Source organism: Oncorhynchus nerka, linkage group LG22 (assembly GCF_034236695.1).
Source record: "Oncorhynchus nerka isolate Pitt River linkage group LG22, Oner_Uvic_2.0, whole genome shotgun sequence".
NCBI classification, from domain to species: Eukaryota; Metazoa; Chordata; class Actinopteri; order Salmoniformes; family Salmonidae; genus Oncorhynchus; species Oncorhynchus nerka.
This window is the reverse complement of record NC_088417.1, coordinates 28,621,331-28,635,789: the sequence shown is the minus strand read 5'-3', so window position 1 is coordinate 28,635,789 and position 14,459 is coordinate 28,621,331. Positions and strand designations below refer to the sequence as shown.

Below are 14,459 nucleotides of genomic sequence, written 5' to 3'. Positions count from 1 at the left end.
GCAGGGAGAGAGCAGGGAGAGAGGGAGGGAGCAGGGAGAGAGGGAGAGAGAGAGGGAGCAGGGAGAGAGAGAGGGAGGGAGCAGGGAGGGAGAGAGGGAGGGAGCAGGGAGAGAGGGAGGGAGCAGGGAGAGAGGGAGAGAGAGAGGGAGCAGGGAGGGAGCAGGGAGAACAGGGACAATAAGTGATGGTTCAAACAGATGGTGGAGGAAAATTACCACTTAGAGGAACAGACCATCCTTACTCTCAGCTCTCCATTCAGCAAACCATTTAGTAAACACCTTGGAATGATAGCTCATGTGAACATGTACATGTTTTGAGCATCTCATTTGTTGTGTACCTATACATTAACAAAGTGTCCCAATGTCAGAAGAACAAATATAATATAGTATTTTCTAGTCACATGTTGGTAATATTGGGCTAGTAAGTGGTTCCTTCCATTTTAGCTACCAGTGATTGGCAAGGACTCGCAGGAGGTACAGTATGTTTGTTCATTTTATTTGATCAAGCTATGTAGCCTATTCCTTCTTGATGAATAAATAATACTTCAAATGTTTTGTTTCTCTGTAATACCAGCCACGTAGAAATGTTATGGAGTTGGCTTTAGGTAGCCAGCTAGATAGGTTCATAATCTCCCAACCTCATACCTAGCTACCAAGCCATTTCAGGCCATCAATCATTTTAGCTTGCGTGTCTGCTGGCAAGTTTGCTAGACTTTAGAAAAGCAAGCAATTAGTAAATGTACTGAATAAGACTCACATTCTTTTCAATCATTTCCCCAGATTTTTTGCAGAGATGCAGAGATATTTAGTTTATTTATTTTTTTAAAAAAAAACGAAGGTTCAAGGAAGATACAGACAGCTCAAGAGGTATGCTAGATATGAAGAAAAATACTTGGTTTCAATGTAATCTAGCACCTTGTGATAATATCATGATATTTGTGTATTCATTCCGATGCCATGATATGTGCCTGTATTGATGATGTGCGTTATGATTCCATGTGCTGTGTTGCAATTTGGATGTAATAGCATTTGCATGTTAGTGCAGTATATTGACATGTGCTATTTATAACAGGCAGCGTGACCCTGTCATTAAAATGACAATTGAACAGGTAAAGAGGTATGCTTAGTTAACCTTTGCAGAAATGTTTTAATATATATATATTTAATATATTTGACATATAATTAGGCATAATGATTATGTCTCTAGATTGCAGGAAAAAAAATGTTTCAGCTGTTTGAAAAATGCTAAATTATTAGTGCTTTATAAAGGGAATAGGGTGCCATTTGGGATGCAATTTCGTGCAGCAGATTGCCACGAGGACACAGCTCAGTAGGGCTGGAGCCAGGGACACACTCTCCAGACTGTCCCCTGGACAGGACAAAAGAAGATTTGTGAGCAAAAAGCTGAGACAGTTTTTCCGTGAGAACTAATGTAGACTTTGGTTTGCTATTGTAAAAATGATGGATCACTCATTCACTGAGTATGAAACTTGCTGTGCTCAGTGTAAAACTTTCAGCAGAAAATAATTGTTAAACACGACACACTAAACTAAACCTGATGGTCTGTTAGAGCTATACTGTACAATTGTGGATCTAGGGAGCCGAACCTCAACAGTGTAAGTGGATATGAGGCTAACATTGTTGCCAATAGGCTGCCCAACACAAAAATAACTGGAGCAAAGACACAATTAACTTCACAAGGCTAGACACAACACAAATAAATGGAAAGTAAATATATCAGACTGCCGACTAACGAGTAGCCAGTGTTTTTCAGTTTTTGAAATGAATGAGTTACATTTCCTAAACCTGTGTTTCCACAAGGAACCCATGAGAAAATAAATGAGCAGAGGAGAGAAAGCAAAGGAAAAATGTCTGTGGCTGTTTGCTATAAAAAACGTGTTGCTGAGGTATTCAGAATGGTGCAAAAGATCACATGTGGGTCTGTAGACTAGCTAGCCCGTGTCCCTCTCATGTCTTCTTTTGAGAACAATCAAGAAAAAAACTTCACAGTTTCTGAACGCAGAAAGAATTCACAGGACTAACAGCCACATTCATTCAATATATGGATTTTTGGAAATGGGCTATTTGACTTCTGGACATGGTCAAAAAGTCAATGTTGACAGAGTGGTTGGGTTACTGATACTTCTATGGAGATTACAGAACCACAGAAATTCAGATATAGAATTGCCCTCAGGACTATGTTGTACAGTAAAAATATTTATCTCAACAATAGGCCTATGTGTACTTAATACCCCCCCCCCCCAAAAAAAAAAAGGTTTGGAACATTATTCAAGAGGTCTGTAAAATAAGATATTTCTGTTGGCAGTGAAATAAATAACTAGTGTACATGGCAAAGTTGTATCCTGTCATGATCAGTGGCAGCTGAAACATCTGCTGCAGTCATCACTGACCTCATCCACCCCTGCCAGTTTTCAGGGAACGTCTCTTCTCTCCTCTCCCACTCAGTCTTTTTTTCCTTCATTCTCTCCCAGCCTTTCGTTTTCTCTTCCTCCTCTCTCATTCTCATGACTGAGACCAGAAACATCATTTCCCTTGGTCTCTTCTTCAAAGACTAAAGCAGGGATGGGAAAACACATAAATGGAAATCCCATCTACTGTTCTTTTTCTCATGGAGAGAGGGAGCGTGAGAGACAGGGAGGGAGCGAAAGAGGGCGAGAGAGGAGAGCGAGAGCAGGTGAGAGGATAGATGGATTAGATCGATATCACCACATCATTTAGCCTGGCTGACCGCACGTCTTTAGACAGGAGATCCCCATGACAACGGTAACAAAACACAGGTGAATCCACGCATTAGCGTCTGATGATCATCCAACCACGTCCCACCTCTCAGACAAAGGAGATAACGTATCATATTCAGCAGAAACTATTGTTACCTTTCGTCTTAAGTCCACGCTTGAATTCTCACTGACTCCGTCCCAAATGGTACCTTATTTCCTAAGTAGTGCACTACTTTTGACCAGGGCCCACAACTATTATTCAGTTGTAAGCCGGAGTCAGTGGTGTGAGTCGCCGGTGTGAACGCTCAATTGGTTCAGAAGACAACTGTAGAGTATTTCTATTTCTCTCAGACACACACAAGCGCCATGGTAACAGTGTATTCCTCTGAAAGGTAGGAAATGCGATACATCAATCAGATATAAATCTTTCTCGCCCAAAAGTTTGACCCCTCAAAATGAGAGCAGTTAATGGTCTCTGAAAAAAATAATAGTCTCTGGTGTTGGATCTGACTCTGGCTGAGAGCTCTCTTGAAAGATGAAATGAGACGTGTTTGGGGACAAATTATAGTTGAGAGTCTCCTGCGAATGAACAAAGAATGGGAAAGTTTTCAGGCCAGATACTTCATCTAAATGACAACAGTTATTGATTGCAGATCTATTTCTGCAAATAGGAAAACACAAACCATTTCAAATTTCAAAGTATTTTTCCTCACTCTTGACATATACTTTAACATTGAACTAGTTTCAGGCCCCACTGAGTGTATCCTTCCAGTAGCTGGATTGTGAAAGAGAGGAGAGAGGAGAGGAGGGAGGAGGGGAGGGACTGTAGAAGGGCAGGCAGGCGGGGCACAAAGCACAGCATGCTGGGTAGTGGAATGGTAGTGGAATCAATGGAGTGATAAATGGAACTAATTTCACCTGGATGCTCCAATCATTACCTAATCTTTGTCTCTCTGAATGCACAGAGAAGTGTAGTGTAGGGAAAGTCTCAAACCAATAACTACCTCCAATCATTACCGTAGCTTGGTTTCTGGTCTCTGTCTCCTCCTGTACGACCCTATGAAACCTCTCTACTAATGAGTTTTAAACATGGATGTATAGTGCATTGTACTGTACAAGTCGTATAGCCAGCCTGGGAGTGTTGGGCTAGTCTCATACTATGCATCTGTCCTCTCCTTTCCTCTCTAGTCTTCTCCTGTCCTCTCTTGTCCTCTCTCACTCTTTCCTTTTCTATTTCTTCTTTCTAATTATTTTCCCACTGGGCACACACTGGTTGAATCCATAGTGTTTCTACGCCATTTCAATAAAATTACGTTGAACCAATGTGGAATAAGTGTAGAATTGAAAAGGGAAATGGTGCTGCAGTGGATAGCTGCCGTTTTACTGGCTCCTGACCAATTTATTTACTCTGATCTTAACTTTTTTTCATATAATATTTCCGCCATAATTTCCTATGACCGAAAACAGCTTCTGGACATCAGAACAGCGATCACTAATGATTAGCTGGCAAGTGTCTTCACTGACATTTTCGATCTCTCCCTGACCCAGTTTCAAGCAGACCACCATAGTCCCTGTGTGCCCTCCATGCTAAGGTTGGCACCATAGTGCCCTCCAAGTTCATCACTAAGCTAAGGACCCTGGGACTAAACACCTCCCTTTGCAACTCGATTCTGGACTTTCTGACGGGAAGACCCCGTGTGGTGACGCTAGGCAACAAGACACCCATCACTCTAACCCTCAACACAGGGGACCCTCAGGGGTGCATGCTTCGTCCACTCCTGTACTCCCTGTTCACCCACAACTGCGTGGCCGTGCACGACTCCAACACCATCATTAAGACAGCCTATAGGGAGGAGGTTAATGACCTGGCAGTGTGGTGCCAGGACAACAACTTCTCCCTCAATGTGAGCAAGACAAAGGAGCTGATCGTGGACAACAGGAAATGGAAGCCAAGCAAACCCCCATCCACATCAACAAGACTGGTTCAAATAGTTGACCCTTTTTGCGCCAACTCTTTTGACTCCTCACATACGCTGCACCTACTGTTTATTATCTATCCTGTTGCCTAGTCACTTTATCCCTACCTATATGTGCATATCTACCTCAATGTACACTGGTACCCCGTGTACATAGCCAAGTTGTCGTTTCTCAGTGTGTATGTACGCACCTAGGACTGAGACCCACTAGACAGTATAACTGTTTTAGTTTGGGTCTCCTGTAAGATTATGTTTGCCCACTGCTCTAAAGCCTAGGCATTCTCTCGGAGAGCTAACACCAGGCTTCAGGTCTCAAGCAACTCCTGGGAAACACTGAATCATGGGTCAGTGATTAAAACAGCTAAAGTACTGTACAGTCAGGAATCCTTTAAGTGATCGATCTCATTTGAGTGTCTGGAACATATAACACATCTTAAATATGTTTTCATACCACACTAGATGTTGTTCTAAGTACATTTCAGCAAGTATCATTGAAATGGGGGGAAACTTTGGAACCGTTGATAGAAAGTGAAAACAGATGTCCATCCAGTGTGTTCTGAACACCTTATTGGGGGCCAAGGGATACAGCCAGGCGTTAGAGTAGGGTGTCCCAAATGGCTACCTATTCCCTACTTAGTGCAATACTTCGACCATGGGCCCTAGTCAAACGTAGTGCACTATATAGGGAATAGAGTGCCATCTGGGACACAGGCTTATTTCTGGATCAGACCTTTACTTTACCACAGCTGGAGAGGATTGTACTGTACTGTATGGAAAGGAACTCTAATGTACAGTTTATATATGGAATGGAACTCAATGTACTGTATTTTGTTTCTATATGGGAGCTAACTGAAGGCCTGGGAGAAACCTCTCACCTGTCACTTCCTTCCTAAAAGTGTTTTTTATCCTTGTGGGAGGTTCAGTAAAAGTACTGAGGTGCTGTGGGAAGATATATTTGACCCAACATGACCCCTGGTGTGGTATTGTATGCAATAATGAAGATGTAAAAATTGTTAATTGACCAAACCATCCATGGAGGAAATAGTTCAATGCTTTCCTGCCTTGATACATACTCTACTGCAGCCATAGTAAGACCTGGCTCATGACAGTGAAAACACAGCTGAAATGTGATTTCACTTATTTTATATTGCTGAGGTCGAATGAATATTAGTGAACATCAATGGAAAACAAACTGAAACTTGACATGGAGAAGATGTGTTAGTATCACACTTGCATGAACATGACAAAACGCAAATGAGGACATCTTTAAAATGTCTTTATTGATCAACAAGATGGATCCAGGCTCCATTGATACAACACAATGTAGAGAATGATGCTCAGCATGTATGTAAGATGGAAAATAGTATACAAAAGATGGTTAATGTGTAGTTCATTATGTTTCTTATTTATCTTAATAAGACCCCTCCCCAAATGTAATGACATGAATACAGGAAAATGAAGACATAGCATAGTGTTTGCATGAGGGGGGGGTCAGTCCCCTTGATACACACATACTGTACACACACATATACAATGGAACAGCATACATCTGACTCAGTACACACACACACACACACAAGTCCTGTGGTTATCACTGTTAACCCCTCCACTCTCTGTCTGATACACAAGTTGATAACAGATGTGGACGATGGTGAGAAGAGGTAAGAAGATGGTTGAACAATTATTTATATTTCTTCGCTATTCCAGAAAACAGAGGTTCAACCTGTATTTCCAACCCACTTCCAATCGCTGGTGTATTACAGTGAAACATAAATAACCTTCACCTTTTCAATTTCTTGCTCCCTCCTTTCTTTCCTCCATACCATCAGACCTTGTAAGCTATGGGAGCGTACCAAATGGCACCCTATTCCCTTTATAGTGTCCTACTTTTGACCAGAGCCCACAGAGCACTATAAAGGGAATAAGGTACCATTTGGGACGCAGGCTATACACCACTGGGTCTGGGTGACTACTTGACCCTGTGACCTTTTAGTAGCGACCCTAGTCTCTTAGCAGAGTGGCTGCTGGGATACATTACATTAACAACCACCAGGATGATATATGCTTTCCATTTACCTACAGCCATTAAACACTGCACCGTAACGACTCGTGTTAAATGAAAATGTATTACTCTTGTTCACGTTGTAATCACTCAAGTTTAAGTCAATGACAGAATAGGGGGAAAAAAACTACCAAAAAACAGAAAGAAGAAACAGCACCATAAAACTAGCCCTGCATGGCCATAGCTCCAGCCCTGGCTAGTGTTCTGTAGGTTCGGTTAGCACCAATGTTTCAGCCTGCCTCCCAGAGCAACACGTCTCCAAGGGATAGTGCAGGCTCCAGTCTCGAGCTACAGAACCAGATACAGACGTAGATACACACACACACACACTGACTGACATGTAGACGTAGACAAGAGACCCGGACTTACATTTGTGAATAAGCACACAGCCAGTGGTAAGTAATGCTAGAGACGTAAAAGGCAGACACGCAGGCGGCAAACACGCCCGCACACACACACACACACACACACACAGGCATTTGAAAAGAAACAGGAGTGCATTTGCATCACTTGGTAAGTGGTAAAAAGTGCAAACAGAAGACAAAAAGCCCTAGAAGAAAGCCATGGCTGGATTGTGCCCTAAACATAACTGTAACCATTATGCCATTGTCTAAGTCAGACTCACAGCACAGACGCCATTTTGCAGCTGAGTTGTATTGTGACGGGGGGAACAGTGAACTCTCTAGCCACAGTAGGGCTATCGTCTTACTCCCCGTATGTGTTCATGACCACAACCAAAGCCCAAGTAAGTGAACTGGGTCGACCTCTTTGTTGATGGCAGTTAGTTACCGTCTGGACTGGAGTCCAGTGGCAGTAGAATAAACACTACTGTCTGGCGTCTGGCCCTGTAGCCTGCTATCCAGCATGCTTTTAAATGATCCAAAACAGCTGTAAGAATCACAGAGTGGGCTTTTAAATGCCTGCATATCTTTAAAAGGTCTGATTTTTATCACGCGACTTAATGTGACACATAATACCAGTTAGAAGGATGTTGAGCTTTCAGTCTTGGTATTTCCCGCATAAACATCAACATGGTTTAAGTCTGAAATATAAATGTTGTCATTTTTCCTTTTGTGGTCGGATTAGACTAAGGAAATCCCCCTAGAGTTTGGAGAATATATTTAGAGTTTGTTGTATTTGTCCTGGCTGCCGTATACTTGCTGAGTGTCTGGTAAATAAGGTTTAAGTACATGTCTATTGAGAGCACTGTACTGTGTCTTGACATCTCAAACCAATCGAGTTGTTTTCTACACATCAGACATGTGTGAGTTAATCTCTTCTGAGAGAAATGGATTGTGAGCCGAAGTGGTTTGGATTTGCTGAGGATTTACCATTAAGAACACAACAAGGGGCAAGCTTACACACGTAGCTAAAACATGTCAAATCCCACCTCACACCCCCATAGCGAAACTATTCACATAACACACCCTTACGCCACAACTTCATTGGGTATATCATGTATATATAAATATAAACAATGAGTTTCAAGGCATCATTTTTTAATCATATACTGATCAATTTATTAATTCTGTCAGGACATTTTCCATTGTCCCAATCTGTCTTACACGAAGAAGGAAGAAGGATGTCGCATTTGTTTTTGCAAAAAGAAAGAAAGTAGAAACCATTATCATGAAACAGACACACATTCAAACACTGCTCACCATGAAGCAACGACACTAGTTACTTTTTTTAGAATTCGGTGACCAAATCAAATCAAGTTTCCTCTGGCCAACCTAACCTAAACTCGCCAATTACCAAGAAATGACCTAAATGCCTGCTTCCTATAGCTCCGGTGAGATATTTTCCATTTGAATCGTGAGGTTCCAATGACTCTTTTTGTTTTTATAGTACCAGAAAGGGAACCCGCAGCCATGAAACATAAACAAATAGATGCAGACAAAGGTATATTCAAGAGTTTGAGCATCGTCATCGAGTCCTTCCGTAAGCTTTGGGCAGAACCACTGGTCAAGCTGCATGCCACATGGTGTGTTCTATTCGCATACAAGGAACCTGCAGGAATGTTCCACCGAACTGTAACTGCAACCTGTTTTCAAGCACTGGAGGAACAAACTGCTGTATCTGTGAATCCGGTTTGTCCATATTGTTGGTTTCCACTTCTTCTGTTTTATTTCCGTAGAGGTTTTCTGAGCAGTCCAAACGTGGATGTAGATGCTTGCATGCACTTGGACACAGGAGAAGACACTGCATTGTCTTGACTGACGTCACTGTCACTCCTATTGGTCCTCGGTCGAGAGACAAGTGCATCATGGGTAGTAGGCGTCTGTGACTTAAGTAGAACTCTCTCAACAAGGCAGTCAAGAAGATTAAATACGGTCTGTCCGTACGTTTACAAAGACCATACAATTATTTTGGGATGCAAACTTAACCAATACAGAACTACCATTTCAGAGGGGTAAAGTGTCGGTTGACAGGACCAAACAATAAGCTAATCTATAGTGTAACAGCATTTTAATCTCTTTAACTTATCAGTCTTTCCTATCAAACTGATATATATATCAAGTCAGATACCATAACAATACCATAACACTCAACTTTAGTGGCTTTTTTTCAAGAACCATCATCCTCCCTATTTTGACTAATATCTTAAACTCTATATACAGGCAGAATCTTTCTCCTGTTCTGGTGGTCTGGCAAACCAGCGCTGAGGCCTCTGGGTAATAGAACATGGTCTGTGCCCCCAATGGCACCCTACTCCCTAGATATTATATACTACTAGTATCTAGGGAATAGGGTGTCATTTGGCACGCAGCTTGTTGAACCCATGACTATTTATCTTGGATAGCAACCAATATATGGCCCCAACAGCTCTTTCAATAAACAAGTAAACAAATAAACAAACAAAGCAGTATACAAAATAGCAAAAAACAAGAAAATGAAACACAAGAAGAACACAATTGATCTTTAATTAAGGCGATTAAAAATATTGCAAAATATTTTGGCCCCTGTTTTTGAGACAGACTGCCACAACAGTCAAAGTTTCCACTGCATAAACGATCAAGAAGAGCAGGGATAGAAAAAAGAAAAAGAAAGTGATAGCAAAAATGATTAAGAAAAAAAAAAAAGCACCCTCTTTAGAGAGAAAAAAGTATTTATTTGGTTTGGGTTGTATTTTTCTTCAGGACTGTTTTAAAGGGGACTGGAAAAACGTTCATTTTTGAAAAATAAATTATATTTTGAAGGAAAAAAACAATAAAAAGAGAGAGGAGTTGGTAACTCGGTGGTTAAACTTCAGCAACATTTGTTATTGGGGGTCTTTTGTCTTTCTGAGCGCGTGCAGTAGGGGTTAAGACCTAAGATACTGTAGATAAGAACCGGCTGTTTTCCTCTGATTGGGCGACAGCCTGATATGACAACAGGAAGATGACTGACGCAGTGCACCATGGGAAGAGTTGAACGCCACATGAAAGTTCTTCCCCGTTTAAGAGCGGTTGCACCAGGCGCCGTCCTAAAAGGGCAGGGCTAGGAATGGGGGTTGAAGGGATACAAAATAACAGTACCCTCTGTTCAATCTCAGGGTGGAGGGGTATCTAGGCAAAGGCCCCACCCTCTCCCGCCCCCATTTGAAAAGACGGGGGAGTCTTGGGAGTAGGCCTAAAATGAGATCAGATCATAGTGGAGTCACCGACGTACTGCAACCGCCACCACCTGTCTGGATGTCATTTCCGGACCATTGATTCCATTATACTAGAGGGTATAATAAAGTCATATTGGTCCAACTAGCGGACCCCTGTGTGTCACCCAGAGTCATCACACCCACTCCTGCATGGAGCGTTTGCAGTACAGTATGTGTCTGGGCGTTCCCTTCCTCTTAAACTGGAAGACGGTGTAGACCAGGACAAGAAGACAGAGCGCCAGGACACAGGGGATCACGATGGCAATGGCCTTCACTGTGTTGGCCTCGTTTTCCAGCTCAATGACAATGTCGACGTCCTCCGTGGGCGGCCACTCGGGGTCGATGGGGGTCAGGTCGCAGCCCATGAAGTCCTTCAGGATGGAGCGGGGGTAACCGGGTTCGACTCGCAACCTCTGATTGTTGAACTTCCAGTACTCCTTCCCTTTGTAGAAGTAGGTGAAACCTGGAGAGATAAAGTGATGGAAAGAAAGTGACAGAGGGGGATGAGAGCGAGAGAGAGAGAGCGAGAGAGAGAGAGAGAGCGAGTGAGAGAGAGCGAGAGTGAGAGAGAGAGAGAGAGAGAGAGAGAGAGAGAGAATACAATTAAGTACAATCTGTTCACAGTCTAAGTGTCCTAATATGGTCTCCACAGGATTCATTTGAATGTCAATCTGAGGTTGGTAAAGAACTTGTTTCCCTGTAGTTTGTAATTCTCTCTTTATTCCAGGCGCCCAATATATCCCTGGGGGTTACAGGCCAGTAGAATAAAGCCTGGCAGTGATAAAGACAAGTGCTTACTCCTCTCTGGATGACCTGAAACACTGGACCACAAACACTCTGTAAACCAGTGACATATCCCCAGCATGACAACCTGGCTAAACTCCCCATCTCTCCTCTCCTCTATACCTCTCTGCATTATTCATGAATTCTTCAAAGAAAAGAGAGAGGGAAGAATAGATGAGATATGCGCTCTATTTCCAAGTGCACAGAGCAGAGGAGTTCTTTAGAAGGGAAGAGAGAGAGAAAGAGAGAGAGAGCTAGTGAGAGTGAGAGAGAAACAGAGAGAATGGGGTTCTAAATCACATGGGCAGCTGAGTTGTTTATACGGTTAGCAACCCAGGGAGTGAGAGAGCGCGCGCGAGAGAGAGCAGTGTCCTGAAAGATTCATCTTGGGAAAGAAGAGAGGGAGAGACTTGGCTTTTAGTTGAGCTCTGACTGGTGTGGGCGAAAGAAGAGTTTAATTCCAAACCCCTATATATCCATTTTCCATATCCATTTTCAGAAATGTTGGTAAATTAGCTTTTATTATTTAAAGAAATTATAGAAGAGATTGGTGTGGTTTTTCACTATCTAATCATGGCCCAGTTGTTCAATGACAGACATGTATTTGTTTGTCTCTCATTTCAGAGAGACAAATAATCCCACCATAAGACCGAGCACTGTGTGAAGGTGTGTGTAGGAGCGGATGAGCGATACCAGCGCGGGCCGAGCAAAAGACCAGCGCGGGCCGTCACTGCAGTGAGGCCCCGGTGTTCGCACCAGTGGACAGGGTCTGGCTCTCGACGGGGGGGGGGGGGTACTGTCAAGACTGTCCTCTCCTTGTTCGGGCGGCGTTCGGTGGTCAACGTCACCGGCTTTCTAGCCATCGCTGCTCCATTTTTCATGAATCCATTTGTTTTGTCTTGTTCCCTGCACACCTGGTTGTCATTCCCCAATAATTTCATATGTATTTATTCCTCTGTTCCCCATCATGTCTTTGTGTAGGATTGTTTTGTGTTATGTGTATTTTGATATTATGGATATTGTTACGCGCATTACTTTTTGTTCTATGTTCCGTGTTTTGGGCACATTTTATGTTACTTTGTGCTGTCATTTTGACCGGAATAAAAAGTGTGCCTGTTCACTACACTCTGCTCTCCTGCACCTGACTTCGCCTCCAATACACACTCCTAACAACATCTTTGAATATTAATTCAGAGCAGATATTTAACATTGTTTTAGGAAAATGTGGTCACATAAAAACCTTTACCATAATTCTGTTACAAACTTCACATCTGCAGTTTTCCAGTAAATGTGTTATAATAAAATGTTCAGTGTAAAATGTTCAAAATAGTCCTTGTGCATAGAGTTGTATGGTTTGTTAAACTTTGAAATCAATGGTTTTTGTTTGGCATACATTGTAAAGTGAAAAATCTGAATCGAAGCTCAATTCCGTTATTGTGGAATTCACCTTCCCTCAATAAAGCAATTAAGTCAACTAAGTCAGTGCTGGTAGGAAAATACCATGGTCCCAGACGTTTACCTGGGTTTTAGACGTTTACCATGGTACTAGACATTTACCTGTGTTTACGAGGTTTACCATGGTACCAGACGTTTACCTGGGTTTCAGACATTTACCATGGTACCAGACGTTTACCTGGGTTTCAGACATTTACCATGGTACCAGACGTTTACCTGGGTTTCAAAAATGTACCATACGTTTACCTGGGTTTACGAGGTTTGCCATGGTACCAAACGTTTACTTGGGTTTACGAGGTTTACCATGGTACCAGACGTTTACCTGGGTTTACGATGTTAACCATGGTACCAGACGTTTACCTGGGTTTACGACGTTAACCATGGTACCAGACGTTTACCTGGGTTTATGACGTTAACCATGGTACCAGACGTTTACCTGGGTTTACGACGTTAACCATGGTACCAGACGTTTACCTGTGTTTCAAAAATGTACCATGGTACCAGACGTTTACCTGGGTTTACGAGGTTTACCATGGTACCAGACGTTTACTTGGGTTTACGAGGTTTACCATGGTACCAGACGTTTACCTGTGTTTCAAAAATGTACCATGGTACCAGACGTTTACCTGGGTTTACGAGGTTTACCATGGTACCAGACGTTTACTTGGGTTTACGAGGTTTACCATGGTACCAGACGTTTACCTGGGTTTACGACGTTAACCATGGTACCAGACGTTTACCTGGGTTTACGAGGTTTACCATGGTACCAGACGTTTACCTGTGTTTATGACGTTAACCATGGTACCAGACGTTTACCTGGGTTTACGAGGTTTACCATGGTACCAGACGTTTACCTGGGTTTACGACGTTAACCATGGTACCAGACGTTTACCTGGGTTTACGAGGTTTACCATGGTACCAGACGTTTACCTGGGTTTACGAGGTTTACCATGGTACCAGACGTTTACTTTTTACCTGGTACCAGTTTACGAGGTTTACCATGGTACCAGACGTTTACCTGGGTTTACGAGGTTTACCATGGTACCAGACGTTTACCTGGGTTTACGAGGTTTACCATGGTACCAGACGTTTACCTGTGTTTATGAGGTTTACCATGGTACCAGACGTTTACCTGGGTTTACGAGGTTTACCATGGTACCAGACGTTACCTGGGTTTACACCATGGTACCAGACGTTTACCTGGGTTTACGACGTTAACCATGGTACCAGACGTTTACCTGGGTTTACGAGGTTTACCATGGTACCAGACGTTTACCTGGGTTTACGAGGTTTACCATGGTACCAGACGTTTACTTGGGTTTACGAGGTTTACCATGGTACCAGACGTTTACCTGGGTTTACGACGTTAACCATGGTACCAGACGTTTACCTGGGTTTACGAGGTTTACCATGGTACCAGACGTTTACCTGGGTTTACGAGGTTTACCATGGTACCAGACGTTTACCTGTGTTTATGACGTTAACCATGGTACCAGACGTTTACCTGGGTTTACGAGGTTTACCATGGTACCAGACGTTTACCTGGGTTTACGAGGTTTACCATGGTACCAGACGTTTACCTGGGTTTATGACGTTAACCATGGTACCAGACGTTTACCTGGGTTTCAAAAATGTACCATGGTACCAGACGTTTACCTGGGTTTACGAGGTTTACCATGGTACCAGACGTTTACCTGTGTTTCAAAAATGTACCATGGTACCAGACGTTTACTTGGGTTTACGAGGTTTACCATGGTACCAGACGTTTACCTGGGTTTACGACGTTAACCATGGTACCAGACGTTTACCTG

The 14,459-nt window shown here is 42.8% G+C and overlaps 1 protein-coding gene across 1 annotated transcript in view; it reads right to left on the bottom strand.

The window, feature by feature from the left end:
* Positions 1-5,973: 5,973 nt before the first annotated feature.
* Positions 5,974-14,459, bottom strand: part of LOC115105078 (matrix metalloproteinase-16) — a 73,408-nt gene continuing 64,922 nt past the window's right edge. The window contains 1 exon segment of the mRNA XM_029626651.2: positions 5,974-10,873. Within this exon segment, the coding sequence (XP_029482511.2) occupies positions 10,545-10,873 (329 nt within the window). The 3' untranslated portion in view covers positions 5,974-10,544.